The 14,020-nt window shown below is 53.0% G+C and overlaps 4 protein-coding genes across 4 annotated transcripts; 2 read left to right on the forward strand and 2 right to left on the reverse strand.

Annotated features, from left to right (window-relative positions):
- Positions 1 to 37: 37 nt before the first annotated feature.
- Positions 38 to 1,981, reverse strand: PG994_014657 (ankyrin repeat-containing domain protein; the record flags this gene model as incomplete). The annotated part of the gene is made up of 3 exons (XM_066866066.1): positions 38 to 632; positions 674 to 1,532; positions 1,852 to 1,981. Coding segments are annotated over 3 exons (1,584 nt in total), but the record flags the coding sequence as incomplete, so codon positions are not given.
- Positions 1,982 to 3,373: 1,392 nt separating this feature from the next.
- On the forward strand, positions 3,374 to 4,617 carry PG994_014658 (uncharacterized protein; the record flags this gene model as incomplete). Its single annotated transcript, XM_066866067.1, has 5 exons — positions 3,374 to 3,557; positions 3,629 to 3,923; positions 3,971 to 4,215; positions 4,285 to 4,378; positions 4,440 to 4,617. The coding sequence occupies 5 exons, from the start codon at positions 3,374 to 3,376 to the stop codon at positions 4,615 to 4,617; spliced, it is 996 nt and encodes a 331-aa protein (XP_066707743.1).
- Positions 4,618 to 4,775: 158 nt separating this feature from the next.
- Positions 4,776 to 6,398, forward strand: PG994_014659 (sugar transporter; the record flags this gene model as incomplete). The annotated part of the gene is made up of 8 exons (XM_066866068.1): positions 4,776 to 5,025; positions 5,081 to 5,108; positions 5,191 to 5,255; positions 5,419 to 5,499; positions 5,590 to 5,619; positions 5,662 to 5,708; positions 5,782 to 5,930; positions 6,005 to 6,398. 8 exons carry the CDS (start codon positions 4,776 to 4,778, stop codon positions 6,396 to 6,398), a joined length of 1,044 nt encoding a protein of 347 aa, XP_066707744.1.
- Positions 6,399 to 6,986: 588 nt separating this feature from the next.
- Positions 6,987 to 13,889, reverse strand: PG994_014660 (CCR4-Not complex component- N.t1.c1-domain-containing protein; the record flags this gene model as incomplete). Its single annotated transcript, XM_066866069.1, is given in 5 exon segments — positions 6,987 to 7,655; positions 7,732 to 12,357; positions 12,372 to 12,991; positions 13,074 to 13,395; positions 13,605 to 13,889. The coding sequence occupies 5 exon segments, from the start codon at positions 13,887 to 13,889 to the stop codon at positions 6,987 to 6,989; spliced, it is 6,522 nt and encodes a 2,173-aa protein (XP_066707745.1).
- Between the last annotated feature and the right edge of the window lie 131 nt (positions 13,890 to 14,020).

Consider the following 14,020-nt stretch of genomic DNA (forward strand, 5'->3'; position numbering starts at 1 on the left):
AATATTCAACTACCCTATCCAACGTTAGGTAATACATAAGCATTGCACATTTCTTCTGCATCTTTTGGGCACTCTTGGCTACCAGCTCGACCGCCACCATGAGCGGAGTACAGCGACCAGGGCCCTGGATGTTGGGCTTGGCACCACACTCCAGCAGGAACTGCACCATCTTCTCGTTGCCCCTCTCGCACGCCAGGTAGAGCGCTGTCCTGCCGTAGTTGTCTACCTCGTCCAGTAGGTCTGGTCTGGCTTCCAGCAGGAGCTCCGCCACACGCATCCCGCCCGACTTGGACTGGGCTCGATGCAGAGCCGTCATCCTTGAGTTATCCGTCACCTCAACCGTGGCGCCTTCTTCAAGGAGCAGCTGCACCATACGCCTACTCCGGGTTGTTGCCGCCACTAGCAGAGGCGTCGAATCGGACAGCTGATCACGCACGTTGATATTTGCTACGTGTAGCAACATGTTTCTCACTACCTCCAACTCTTCCTTCTCCACGGCCCGGTGCAAGGGTGTCGTGCCTGTGCTGCCATCGATGGCATTCAAGGCAAATGAGGCTGCATCGATGTCCATCTGGTTGTCTGTACACCAGTGGTAGACCTTCATGAGGTCGGAACCATCGGCCGGAGGGTGGCTGGCGGCGTGGTTTCGTGGCACAGTTGTTGTTGCACCCACTGTTTGATCCCCAATGCTTCGTCGTATGCCTGGTCGAGCTGGAGAGCTTTTACCAGCACCTCTGCTGTGTCCTTGAGCTCACTGTGCATTGGAGCCATAGCTCGGCGGCCATCGAATGCGCGCTGGAGCATCAAGCTCGCTTGCTTCGCATTGTCTCGCCTCAAATATACCTCGCCGAGTTTGTGATATAATCTACACCGGCGGTCTTCGTCCTTTTGCTCTTCACTGCGGCTAACCTCCTCTTCCAGAAGCGTTTTCAACGTCTCCCGGGCCTCTTGGTCGGTGTCGAGAGCGCCGCATCTGAGTAAGATACCTGCGAGTTCCTCCTGCATGTCTCTCAACTCCCGTGTCGTCTGTACACCATCGCCGTCAAGTCGTCTGCGCAAAATGATCCCCCGCTTCTGGAACTCGGCAGCCTTGAAATAAATCTCAGACCGTATGAAATGCCTGACATAGTTCTGATTGGCACCGAGTTGAAGTTCGAGGATCTCCGGGCTTTGATAATTACTCCGATCGGGTTCGGGGTCAAATTTGTCCTCGTCACGTTCGTTATATGGCGGAAGTGTCTCGCCACTTTTCCTGGAAGCTAGACAGTAATTATCATCGTTGAATAAGAGGGCTGCCGCGGCTACATCATCTGCTGTCTTCTTCCAGGCACTGATTTCACTGAAGATGCTTTCATTGTTTTGGACATCGGTACCGACGAGAAAGTTGGACGACTCTCTGCTGCTATTCGTAAGCGACCGCACACGGTTGGTCAGCTCCCGGATCTGTTGCTGTATCCGCTCCTGCGACTGTTGCATGCCAGCCTGGACGCCAAGCGATAGGGTGGTGAGACTGAGTTGGAGAATCGTGTCCGCTGGTTAATATTGCTGACAATCTCTTGTATGCGAGTGTCTTTGACTTTCTTCACTAGGGTGGCGATGAATTTCCTGCCCCAATGGTGGCAGGCTTGTAATTCCGGCAACTCATGATCGAGCGTCTGCAGTAGTCGATAGCACGACAGGGATATCCGGGTGATGGTCTTGTAGTGGCTCTGCTCAAGGGGAAGCAGTTGCGGTCTTCGTTTGAGCGTTTCGTCTATGCTGAGAAGGGCCTCGCATAAAGCCCGGATTGATTCTTCAAACTCGGATAAGGCCTACTTGGATGATATCCGGATCAGTGCCAGTCATGTTGACTCTTTCCTCTCAAGGGATGGGGGTTCATTACCTCTGGGAGACTTTGGTACTGGACAACCAGACTTCCAATTCCATTTATAAGCTTGCTCGCAAAGTCGGCGATGCCGACAACCGAAGCGACTGCCTCCATGCCTTGCCCTCCTTTGGCAGACCCGGGCCGAAGAGTGGAGTGCAAAAGCGGATACGACCCGGCCACATCGCCGGTCTGCTACTGCTCCGGTGTTTGTTTCTGGTGATATCTCGGTTGTGTTCGAGCCGTTGGTCACCCAGAAGATTTACCTAGGCCCATATATATCTTGTCGTCACTTCTGCCCTGACCAGTGGATGCCTACGAGCAAGTGGGATATTACGTAGTTGTGTTACCGAACAGCGTCTGGAAGTGATTGACAGGTAGGTCTGGGCCCAGCGCTTGGCCTTCGTCTCGTATTTATCCTGCACAGTAGCAGCCTAAGACAAGTGCAGCCATGTATCGTTTGGAAGATACTGATTGGTTGGGGCCCAGCCAAGCCCATGCTCCCCGCGTGCGACTTACACGGGTAGAGCTGAACACCTCGCTTGGGGTACAGCAAGGGTGGCAAAATGACACATTTCCCGTCTGTCTGAGATGCGGGCGCCTCCACAAGGCTGGAGATAATCATAGTTTGATTGGAAGTGGACAAAGAGTCCCCTGCCATCTGACACTGTTGTTGAGGCAATGCTAGGTGCTCGTCAAGTTCAAGGATCTGCTCGCATACAAGTCCTGTGACTTGCGGGAACGACACCCCATACCCCTTGGCCACGAAGGATCAACCTGGGGCGCAGAATCTATTGAGGGACAATGAGCAACCCGCGATCTATCGTACTTGTAGGGTGTGCTTACCATCCAGGGCCAAAACAGGGGTGTGACTAGGCGAGCCAGGTGAGATGGGCTGTAACCGGTGACGACACGCATAGCCTTATTGGCTGTTTCGGTATGTATGTTTGCCTGGCTTGCAGCAGGGGCGTTACCTCCCTTCCCAGACTCGACGGATACCTGCTACATGCAGCGTCTTTTGTCCAGCCGAAGACTGCCTGTTCCTGCAATAGAAGATGGAAAGAAACCGGAGTCGCCTCTCTATTTGTTCCTCAGACACATTGTGTCCCCAGGTTAGTTCCGACTCGGAGCGACGGCTTTGTATACCATCTCTGTTATATCTTTTCGGGGCACGAGGAGATGGTTTCTGGCAATAGATTGGAGCCGGGAGAGCAACACAATGTTCATTTCCACAGCACCCAGCCAAGCCACATAGACAAGGAAGCCAAGCCAGGCACTCTAATGTGTCAGACCAGCTGCACTGTGACTTACATTCCATCCCGACTATCGAGTTCAGTTCGGTCCAGCCTTGCGGGCTGGTCGTCATCATCCAGTCCTCCCTCCCCCATTGAAAATCGCAATGGGGTTTGGAGACCTTATATTCGACTCTCCTTTAACCTACCTCCCCTGCCCATAGTATATACATCTGTAGTCTAGAGTAGCAGGGAAAGAAGCAAATACTAGGCAACAATGCAGCGCCAGTTCAGTGCTTCACTACCGGCTGCGGTATCTGTGTCTTCAATACGACGACCAAGTAACACTACAGGGATCGAGTTGCCAGACAGGACAAGCGTCTCGACAGGTTATACACGATTTAATGCGCAGCTGAGCCGCAGAAGGCACAACAATCAGGCCGTCGTTGTGAACCCTCTCTGTAAGCACATATCCATCACTTGATGAGCCGAGACTCTGTTTGTCTTCCCCCGTTCGACTAACAACCCAAAGCACATCTGACGGACGAAGAGTTGGTGGCCGATGTCTATCGGTTTCAAGCCCACTATCTCGAGTCTGTCAACCCTGAGGACCTCCTACGAGCTGCGCGTGTTGCTAAGGACGTTCGTACTTACGATGAAGTCGCCCGTTCTGAAGACCCAAACGCGGGCTCGCGCCTACCGGTGATTCTGGAGCCGAAAGAGAAAGAGGCCCTGAAGGCGGAGAAGGACGTCTTGTTCTCGGAGCGTGGCATGTTTATTGTCATCCTGACCGTGTCGCTCGCCGCCTTCCTACAGGGATTCGTCCAGTCGTCTATCAACGGCGCGTCCCTCTACTCCGAACATTTCGCTCCAGGCAGCCAAGACGTGACCAGCAGCCAAAACCACCTGCCGCGGTGTGGAGACTCGGTGCCGCCAATGCCTCGCCTTTCCTCTCCGCGGCTGTCTTCGGCTGCTTCGCTTCCCTGCCGATCAACGACTTGGTAGGCAGGCGTGGAGCCATGGCGGTGGCGGCCGTGTTGATCTTCGGCAGCTCGCTCGCCTCTACTTGGTGCAGAACTTGGGGATCCCTGTTTGGGGTTCGTGCGATAAACGGAATCGGTGAGCCAGCCCTACAGTGACACTAACCGGAAAACCCCTTTCGGCAAAAATTGACTAACAGGTGTATAGGCATGGGGATCAAGGCCGTCTCGACTCCTATCCTAGCCAGCGAGACCGCGGTGGGCTTCTGGAGGGGTTCATCCATCCTCGCTTGGCAGTTATGGTAAGCATGTATACATAATCCGTCGTGCTTGATCCCCGATGGCTGATAATAAAATTGGAAGGGTTTCCTTTGGAATCTTCATGGGCTTTGTCTTCAACCTCATATTCAATGCGGCTATTGGCCCTGGCGAGCAAGGACCTGACGAAGGAGGAGATCGCTTCAGCCACGAGTATAAAGTTCTAGGTCTTATACTGGGCTCTCCCTGTGTCCCTGCTCTGTTCCTCCTTGCTGGTCTATAGTTCTGCCCAGAAAGTCCAAGGTACTACATGAGACAAAAAAGCTCGCGTTTTAGCCCAATGAAGGCGTACGAGATGCTGAAACGCATCCGCGTGACAGAGGTGAGTGCCCTCAATTGCCCCGTGAAGATACCTACGTCGTGGTGGAACAAGGGTCGAAAATGGCTGACAAGGATGCTGCCACGAAGCTACAAGCTCTACGGCATATCTACCTAATATACAAGTCGGTTCAACTGGAAGAGTACTCGCAGGATATCGACACGGAGAGCCAAAGAGAGCCCATACGGAGGGGTCTCCTCTCTTACCTACGAGGCTATCTATCAGAATATGCAAATTTAGTTACCGTGAGACGCTTACGCAATGCCCTCGTCAACAGTTCGACGGTAAATTTGGCACAGCAACTGTGCGGAAGTGAGTTTCACGCTTCTGACCCCATCTTGTTATTAGGGGGTAAACGCTCACACAGGCAGTCAATGTGCTGGCATTTTACTCTGGTACGTACCGAGATGGATGATTCCAAGGATACATCAGCTGCAATATTGACAATCGGTCACACCCCTAAGGGACTTTGTTCAGCCATGTCAGCAATCCTGGCGATACCCCGGCTATCCGTGAGGCTATGTTTTACAGTTTGGGCTATGGTGAGTAATGATTCCCGGCGCTCAACTGACTTGGTTCGATTCGTACTGAACTTGTGTCTGCCAGGGGCGGTCAACTTCCTGTTTGGTCTACCGGCCATCAGGACCATAGACACGCTGGGTAGGCGGAAGTGGCTGATACTCACCTTGCCCCTGATGTGTTTAGCCATGCTCGGCGCTGCGCTATCGGCCGCTCTCATCAAGACGCGTGACGTTAGAGTTGGCATAATGACCTTCTTTCTCTATCGTGAGTTGAAGCCTCCCCCTCTCATACTGTGACATATACACGCACACGACTCGGTTCTCACAACGGATACATATATATATACAAATCCAGTATTCTCTGCAGCGTATTCCCCAGGACTAGGTAAATGAAGACAGCAGTAGGGTCCTTAGGTTGCGAACATAGTCGCTGACATGTCAAGGTCCAATCCCGTTCACCCTGGCCTCCGAAAGGTAAGTCTTCTGACTTCTCCAAGGCCCGTTGATGGCTGTATGGCGATCAAGCTAACCAATTCCTTACCCATAGCCTCCCTCTTTCGCATCGCGAAGCGTTGAGTCTCTTATTCATGTCCCCAACATTACCACTTTATTTGTCACTGAAAAGCAACAGGGCTGTGCTTCTGCAATTGCCGTCAACCTGCTGTTTGCCGGGTTCCTCACCCTATTCTTTCCTAGGTAAGAACGCCAAGAACTCGTGAAGAAACAGCCCAGGAGGGTTGAAGATTGTTACTGACATGGCACGTCTTCAGTATCGTCTACAGTCTGCAGGACGGGGGCGCTCTCGGGCTATTTTCCGGGCTCAATCTCCTCGCCTTTGTCCTGATCTTCCTTCTGGTTGAAGAGACCAAGAGGAGGAGGTCCGGGGAGGATCTCGATCTCGTCTTTGCCGTTTGCAAGAGCAAGTTTATCAGCCATCAGTTGACGCAGTATCTTCCTTGGTTGTTCCGATACTACATTCGGCGCGACAAGACCGCGGAGCAGCCGTCTCTCTATCTTGACTTGATATGGGGTCCAAAGGTTGGCCAAAGCCCGAAATTATCGCGCACCAGCATCCCCCCTCTGCCTCACAACGGCGCGGGGGAGCAGGAGCAGTCTATCGAGCCCGAGGGTGTGCGCAACTCCGCCGACACGGATCATAACTAGGGAAAAGTCGAGTACGTCACAAGCGATAATCACACCAGCCATGATGATGCAGCAGCAGCGGGACAGTGTGGATCTGCAAGTTCTATATATTAATACAATAACACGGCCTTTGGTAAGGATCTACATGCCCAAGTAGCCTTCCGGTACCTCGTACAACCAACTTCATTCAACGCCTTAGACGCCCGTGAAATGCCTTTTGTTCGTCCAAATATCGCGGCTCAACCATCTGAAGCGGTCATAGCATCGTTATTTTATGGCAAACATCCTTCTCGTCGTAGTAGCCATCCTGGAATGGCTGAGCCATTCATGCAATATCGCCCTCCCCTTGTTTCCGGAACACCGCTCAAATAGTAACATTATAGGGCAACTGATTAGGCCCCTATGCCCAAATGCCCTCCAGCAAAAACAAACGTAGGCACGCAGTATATCATGATCGGCCTAGTTCATACCCAAGTGTATACTCGCGTCGCCACTTTGGCCACATAGCTATCCCCATCCCCCGTTTCCTCGAGTAGGGCGGGTTGTCAATCGCGAACACGGAATGGCTTACTACGCAGCCCGGACAATGGCGACAAATTGCTCTTGAATCTACGCAGCATCAGTGAGAGTTCGGTAAATGGTTTGGAATTTATCGCGCACCTCACGATCGCCCTTGATGAACGGCTGATCGAAGAAGAGATATTTGTCGTTCTTGGTGAGCTCCACCGTCATCAAGACCAAGCCCCATGGCTGCGGCCAGTAGCCCGAAAAACGCTCCAGGATGATGCGCACGAGTTGCTGGCGGATGTCCGTCTCCTCGGGATCGTTGACGTCGTGTCCCCATAGCTCCAACAGGGCCGACGTGAAATAGCTGGTGAAATGATTGGGGAATCGCAATTCGTCAACGATACTTGACAACAGGAAGTATCGCGCTTCGGCATTCACTTCATGCGCAAGCAACGACAGCGTGGCCATGTCTGCGGCGCTGCTGACAAAGATATCACCGCTCTGCTGCGACCTCTTGACGGCGAAGGTGCCAATGTACAAGACCACGGCGTTGACCAAGGCTATGTCCGTGTTGACAGGGACGTTGCCAAATACACTGCTACCTCTCTCGTTCTTGTTGATGGCGTGGGTCAGATGTGCAATGGCATCTTCGGAAGGTCCATTCTGAAGAAGTTGCTCCACCAGTTCCAGCAAACCGTTTTCCTGGAGATACGATGCAGCAACATCGTAATCATTGATGAGCGCCGCAACGTCCTGTGTTTCGCCGGGCTCCTGGCGAGGACTAGCGAAAAAGAATGATGTTGCGCAGCTGAGTGGCGTGCGGTGGGATGCAACCACAGAGTGCCACATGATTGGCCGCCAGGAAATCTGGGTAGTCATGCTGGATAATGACGAGGAACTTGACGCTTGCACGGATGAAATCCTTGACGATATCGGGCACGTCGAGGGCTTTCAGATGGTCGCCAAGGTAGCGGATCAGCGAGGTGGTGATCTTCATGAAGGGAAGCCATCCACGCTTATCACCGATGCCCATCAGAATGGGCAAGAAACGCCGGTGAAGGACCAGGTCAAGCCAGCTATAGGCGAAACCAGGATACCGAGCCGGGTTGAGTTGGAACAAGATGTTAGCAAAGCTCAATATAAGCTCCCGGTGATGGACTTCCAGGCCGTCTTGCCCAACAACTGCCTCGGGTGCAGTGAGGCCGAAGATGCCGGCAGCTTGATGGAGCATCATCGAGTGGAAACGGAAGAAGACTCTCTGGCTGAAATGTTCACCGCGAGAAACGTGGTGATGGTTGAGTACGAGAGCGCTCACGGCGAACGCTGTCTCAAAGATGGTCTTGGCCCCCGTAAAGGAATCGTCGACACTCAGAATGTTATCCTGGGCCAGCGTGGCGATGAGCTTGACGAGAGCATCAATGGCAGCATACCCATCAACCTGACCGGCGCCATTGTGCAGGATCTGTTCGTACAGTGCGATTGAGGTGTCAAAAGCTGTCCGCACGAACGATACGAAATCCTCTTTGCTGACGAGGAAGCCTTTGTTACGCAACTGCTTGATGAAAGATGACAAGAGCTTCTCGGATGCACTCTGGTTGCTACTGAGGTGGATCCATTCGTCAAAGAGATATTCGTACTGGTCTTGACGGCTGGTGCTCGAGTCATCGAGAGCGGCTGGCTGAGGTAGCCCTGATCCCTGCAATTTGGCTTTCAGTTGCTGGCCAGCCTCAAGATCGGGCTCCTCGGAGATCCATGCCCAAGCACCCTCCAAGCTCCTCACATAATCTGCAAAGAGTGCGACTGGACGGTCGTTGAATATGGTGAGGTCCAGAAGCCTTTCAAAGAACTCCAACGAGCCCTCTTCCTTTTTGGCAATCGCTTTCGACAACGCCATGTCGATCAAGTGGAGATTCAAGAGGTCTGTTCGCAGGAGGGCAGTGATCAGAGGCAGGTTGAAGTAGTTTTCAGGGAGCTGTTGGTTAAAGATGGAGTGTACCCGCTCCATGAGGGCCGCACCAGAGCCGGCAATCGATATCTTGAGGAGCAACTCCAGGACATGCACCAGACTCTCGAGGAACAGCGTGTTCGCTTGGTCAATCCTCTCGAACAGGAGCTGACATATCTTTTCTGCCGCATAGAAGGCGAAATCCTCGGAACTTTGCGAGTTTCTGATAATAAGCTGCGTCAGAGCATCGACCACGTCCAGGACTTGATGAGGGCGGGGCAAGTCAAGGAAGTGTTCTTCGCGAGATTCTGTTGCAGCACGCTGCAATTCACCAAGGAACTTGGATACCCTGTCCGCATAAACCCTTGTATCCATCTGAGCCGGATGAGCCGAGGGACGTCCGTTGGTCATGGCTTGATGGACTTGTGGGTAGGGTAATTGCGTCTGGAGCTGCGGTAGCGACTGGGTCTCTGCGGGGGTGGGCAGATTGGGCACTGCGGCAAATTGCTCCTGAAGAACTTCGTTGGCAATGGTTCGAGTAGCATCCGAGGCCGAAGCGGCGTGAGCTTGGCTACTGCTGGGTGCGGCAGTTCGCGGCTGCCTGGCAAACTCCTCGTAGATGGCCATTTGTTCGGGGTTCAGCCCGCTCATGTTAGGCGACAGCTTATAAGGATTGGGGATCGTCATCGCCCACCGGTTGAGGGCTGGATCCACGTACGGCTCATTGGGACGCGTTCTGCGATGATGACGACGAACTTCCAATTCACTCTCAAGCAATTCCTCAATTTCGGGAACTGCCCTCTCTTCGGCGGCCTTCTCGATCACGGTGCACGCGAGGTCCAGATTCAAGTTGACACACATGATGATGGTGCCTTCAGGGAGGCCTTGAGGCACGTCACTGGAGAGCTGACGCAGATAGTTGGTAATGTTGGCTCGCAAAGGCTCCTTGGAGGTAACAAGAGCCAAGCTACCAGCAGTAGCCTTCACCATCGTGATGGCAGACGTTCGGAGTCGGTTCTCGTCCGGCTCGGTCTGGAAGTCTTTGTGGATCATCTGCTGTGTCGAAATCGCTGCAATCGTCACGGATCTGTCGACAACTGGCTGGATAATATCGTGGAGAGCACGGCTAAGAGCAGTTCGGACAATTTCGTGCAGCTTCTGCGTGGTGACCACCATCTCACTGACAGGGGGGACTTGCACTTGAGCACCCAGGTCCGGAATGGTAGGTGGCGGCATCGGATGCGGCGATAGACCTGTGGACACGGTATTACCGATGCCATTGAAGGACATGGTGTCCACAGCATCAAGTCCGTCTGGGAGTGCCATTTCGCCAACATCCTCCACCGGCGCTCGATTAAGCAGTTCTTGGGAAGGCTCGATGCTCTTGTGATCCAGGTTAAGGTCTTTGCAGAGGACTTCGATCTCGAACTTGAGATTCAATTTCAGTTCTGCATGATGGTATAGCTCGATAAGGAGGTGGAGTATGTCCATGAGCCAGGGGTTCGGAGGCCGGTATACGGTAGATCGTGCACCCTGTATCAGAACCTTGCAAACGAATGGAATGACCACTATGAGCCTCTTGGTATCATGCGCTTCGATCAGCAGTTGTTTGAAAGCAATGTTTCTATGCTTTATGGGCTGGTCTCGAGCGATGGTAAGAAGACCTAACCAAGCGCCGAGGTGTTTGAGGTGAGTACGCTCCGTGGAATTCTGCATCGTGCCCTCGGAGTTGAGCATTCGGGCGGTGCTGATGTAGGTCTGTCTCAGAACTTCGGCCGAAAGACCTTTGTCCTGGAAGAGCCTCACAAAGTCCAGGTATACCTCGTGGTAGTTGGGCTGCATCTTTGCACGCTCCTCTACCAGGTGACTAGCAAACCATTGGTGATGCCTTTCCTCCAGCCTTTCCTGGATTTCTCTGAAGATCGTCTGTAGCTTAGCGGGGGTGAGGTTGTTCAGCCCAAACTGGATCTTGTCTTGAACCTCCTCGCTCGGGTCTTCAAAAAGACCAGTCGGAGCAGGATCGACATTGACAGACGCGAATGGAGAAACATTTGATCCCACCGCAGAGCCGTCATCAATGACACCATTGGCAACGGGCTCTCCAGAAACGTCAGACGCGCCATTTTGGCCGTTGGCACTCTCTTCCTCATGCTCCCTGACAACTTCGCCGGCCTTCTTCCAAGCTTCAGTACCCTGCAGGCCAGGTATCTGGAGAAGCTGCTTGCAGAAGCCGGGCCATTCCCTGAACCTAGAAAACAGTTGCATCAGAGCTTGGAGGCCGAACTTGTACATCGACTCGTCTGGCATGTGATCCTTCACCGCCTCCAAGATCATACCAAGCCCTATCTTGAGTGGTAGATCCGAGATAAGCTTGTGGGAGATGATGCCACCAAACAATACGGCTGTTGTCGCTAGTGCCTCCAGCGGATAGTCCACATAATGACTATACTCATCGAACAGGCCATGGATCATGCAGGCAAATACATCCTGTTCCAAGGGGTCACGGGAATGCTTGTACCGCTTTAGGGTCTCCACGATTTCCTTGACTTGCACTTCATTGCCATACATCGTCTTGTAGTGTTCTTCCATCCGGGCATTAGCCTGCTGGGGTAAAGCGTTGCCAGCCCGGCTATTGAGCTCGATAATGTCATCGTAACCTTCGCCGAAGTTGATAAGCCGGGGGTAGACAATGATGCAATGCCGCTGTACCGTAATAAGATTCTGCATTGGTACTTTCGGCATGAAATCCTCGACGATTTGGAGCAAGGCTGCTACCGTCTTGACCTGCAATGTCGTGCTGTTCTTCTGCGGCTGCTGTCCCTCTGGAGGTCGCTGATATGCCAATTCCATAGTCCCCTTGATCATCAAAAACTGCAGCAGTGAAAGGGATATTTCCGGGCCCCTTTCGGCATTATTACGCGCCCAGTGGCTAAGGTCTAGGTAGCCTTCGGCGTGCGCCAAAGCAGCCAGGTCGAAGCCGAAGCCATTGGGTAGGTTGACAAGTTCATCGAGCCAGTTGTGCTTAATAACGTGCTCGAATATGATAGGCAAGTCCATAGGTTTCAGGGCATGAGTATCGACCAATTTCTGCTTAACCCAGTCTTTGTCCTTCCTCCAAATGCTGTCCATTACGAAAGTGCCGTGGGGGGAGCGGCTATGAAGAAATTGTTCAAATAGTGAGACCAACGTGTCCACAGCCATAGCGGGCCAAGGCTTTGGGACTCCAAATGCTGATACGATGAAGATGTCAAGGTTGGGTACGACGACTTCCTGGAACAGGCGCTTGGCCTCGATGCTCTGAGAGGCGTGTATGGAATGTAGGGCGACGGAAAAGATGGCCGATAGGGCCGAAACAGAAACTAGCGGGTGCCGCACTGCTTCGGCAGCTCGTTCCTGCACGTCGGCTGGGGAGTTCTCGTAATCTTCTAGCTTGAATGTAGGTATCAGACCAGGGATGGTACTGGCATCCAGCTCTTCAGGCCTCAGAGATGCAAAGGCACAGATGAATGAGAGTTGCGTCTCAGGATTCTCCCAGTGCGCACCACCCAAAGATATTGGACGTCGAATTTGGGTGAATTGGCGGCAGGGGATTGTGCAACGGGAAGCAGCGCGTTATACAAACGCAGGAACTGTTGTTTAGATACCCTGACGTCCCTCTGGTCGAAGTACGACACCACGTCCTGCCACGAGAAGGCTGTAGGCAGAACACTGCGAAGCGCGCTCACCAAAACCGAAGGGTCGTGACGAGGCGTCAAGCTGATGGTAGTGTATGTCAAGGCAGACGAAACCTGTTCTTCACTTAATTGGATATTGGCCGGGCGATTCTGCAAATAGCCTAGACATGTCTCCTCGTCACGCGTGAAGTCGGCACCTGTCCGCTGGATGTAGAGAGCCAGAGCATTGGGAGGTTTCTCGCCCAGGACACGCATCAGGTCGAGGGAGGCTAGCACTTCCATCGGGGGTGCGCGATCAGGCCCCGACCAGCGTGACTTGACTTTATGGCTCAGCTCGGATTTAGCGGCTGCGTTGAAGTTGGGTGGGTGTCCCTGAATGTAGCGGTCGACAATGTGGGCGACAAAATCGGTGTCGAGATCGGGATGGACATCAGGTCGTGAGATGATATTGACAAATGTGGGGAAGTTGGTAGAGAGGATAGCATCCGCTAGATTGAGAAAGACGGCAGATTAGCAAACAAAACACACTATCGAGCTGTTGTTGGTTAGGCAGGCACCGATAAGACTAACCCTTTGTCTTGAGATCTGACCGCGACCCAAGCTTGAAGGCTAGAGCCAATATCGTCTTTTCGAGCGCATCCAACTTAAAATGCTCCATAAACGTCGACAAGTCAAAATCACGAAATGTGTCTTCCGTGCCCGTCTCGATGGATTCGGCAATCTTGGGGGCTTGGTTGATATCTGTCGCAATCTTGTTCATTTCGTCCGCCAGTATCTGGTAATTGGCTGAACTGGGCCGGTTCGATGCGCCGGAGAAGATGGTGCCTGCATTCTGCGTCACCAGTCTGGTGAAGGTTTTGGAAAAGACCTCCATGCCGTTATCATTGATAAGCTGTCCGTGTACAAGTTAGTGGAGAGGTCCAAGTTATCCGCGAGGCAAGCACCAAACGAGGGACGGAGTGCTTTATGGCTGTTGCTGTGGCTGCGTCCCGCGCCATATGCGAAAGCGTTGTCACGTAAGCAGCACGGCAAGTCTCGCGTTCACCTTGAACACAGCACAAGCTAAGGGATTGGGGACACCAAAACACCAAGACGACATACCTTCTTCAGCTGATCTCTTTGTAAATCCCACTTGGCACGGTCTTTATCGTCCTTGAGCGTGGTCAGAAGAAGGAAGACCTGGGCAATGACGATTTTGGTAAGACTGTTGTTCCCGGTGGTTGGGCTGCTGCTGGTGCTAGGACTGGCGCCAGCACTCAAATTGCCGCCTTGCGAGGGATGAGGAGAATGACCAAAGCCGCCCGTCTGTATGGGGTGATTTGAGGGAGCGGGTGTGAAGGTGCCTGATCTTGATTGTGACTGGGACGAGGGAGGTGGAGGGACCATGAGGGTTGAGGTCGCTGTGGGGGGGGGGGTTAAGCAGAACGAGGATGGTTGAGATCGATTGAGTAGGCGCAAAGAGAAGCAATCTAGTACAATAGACGTCTCCCCCTGCTACTACTGAAAACGTCTCCCGG

The sequence above is a fragment of the Apiospora phragmitis genome (genome assembly GCF_038363925.1).
Source record: "Apiospora phragmitis strain CBS 135458 chromosome Unknown utg000014l:1.0-1827420.0:1.0-1829600.0, whole genome shotgun sequence".
NCBI lineage: Eukaryota > Fungi > Ascomycota > Sordariomycetes > Amphisphaeriales > Apiosporaceae > Apiospora > Apiospora phragmitis.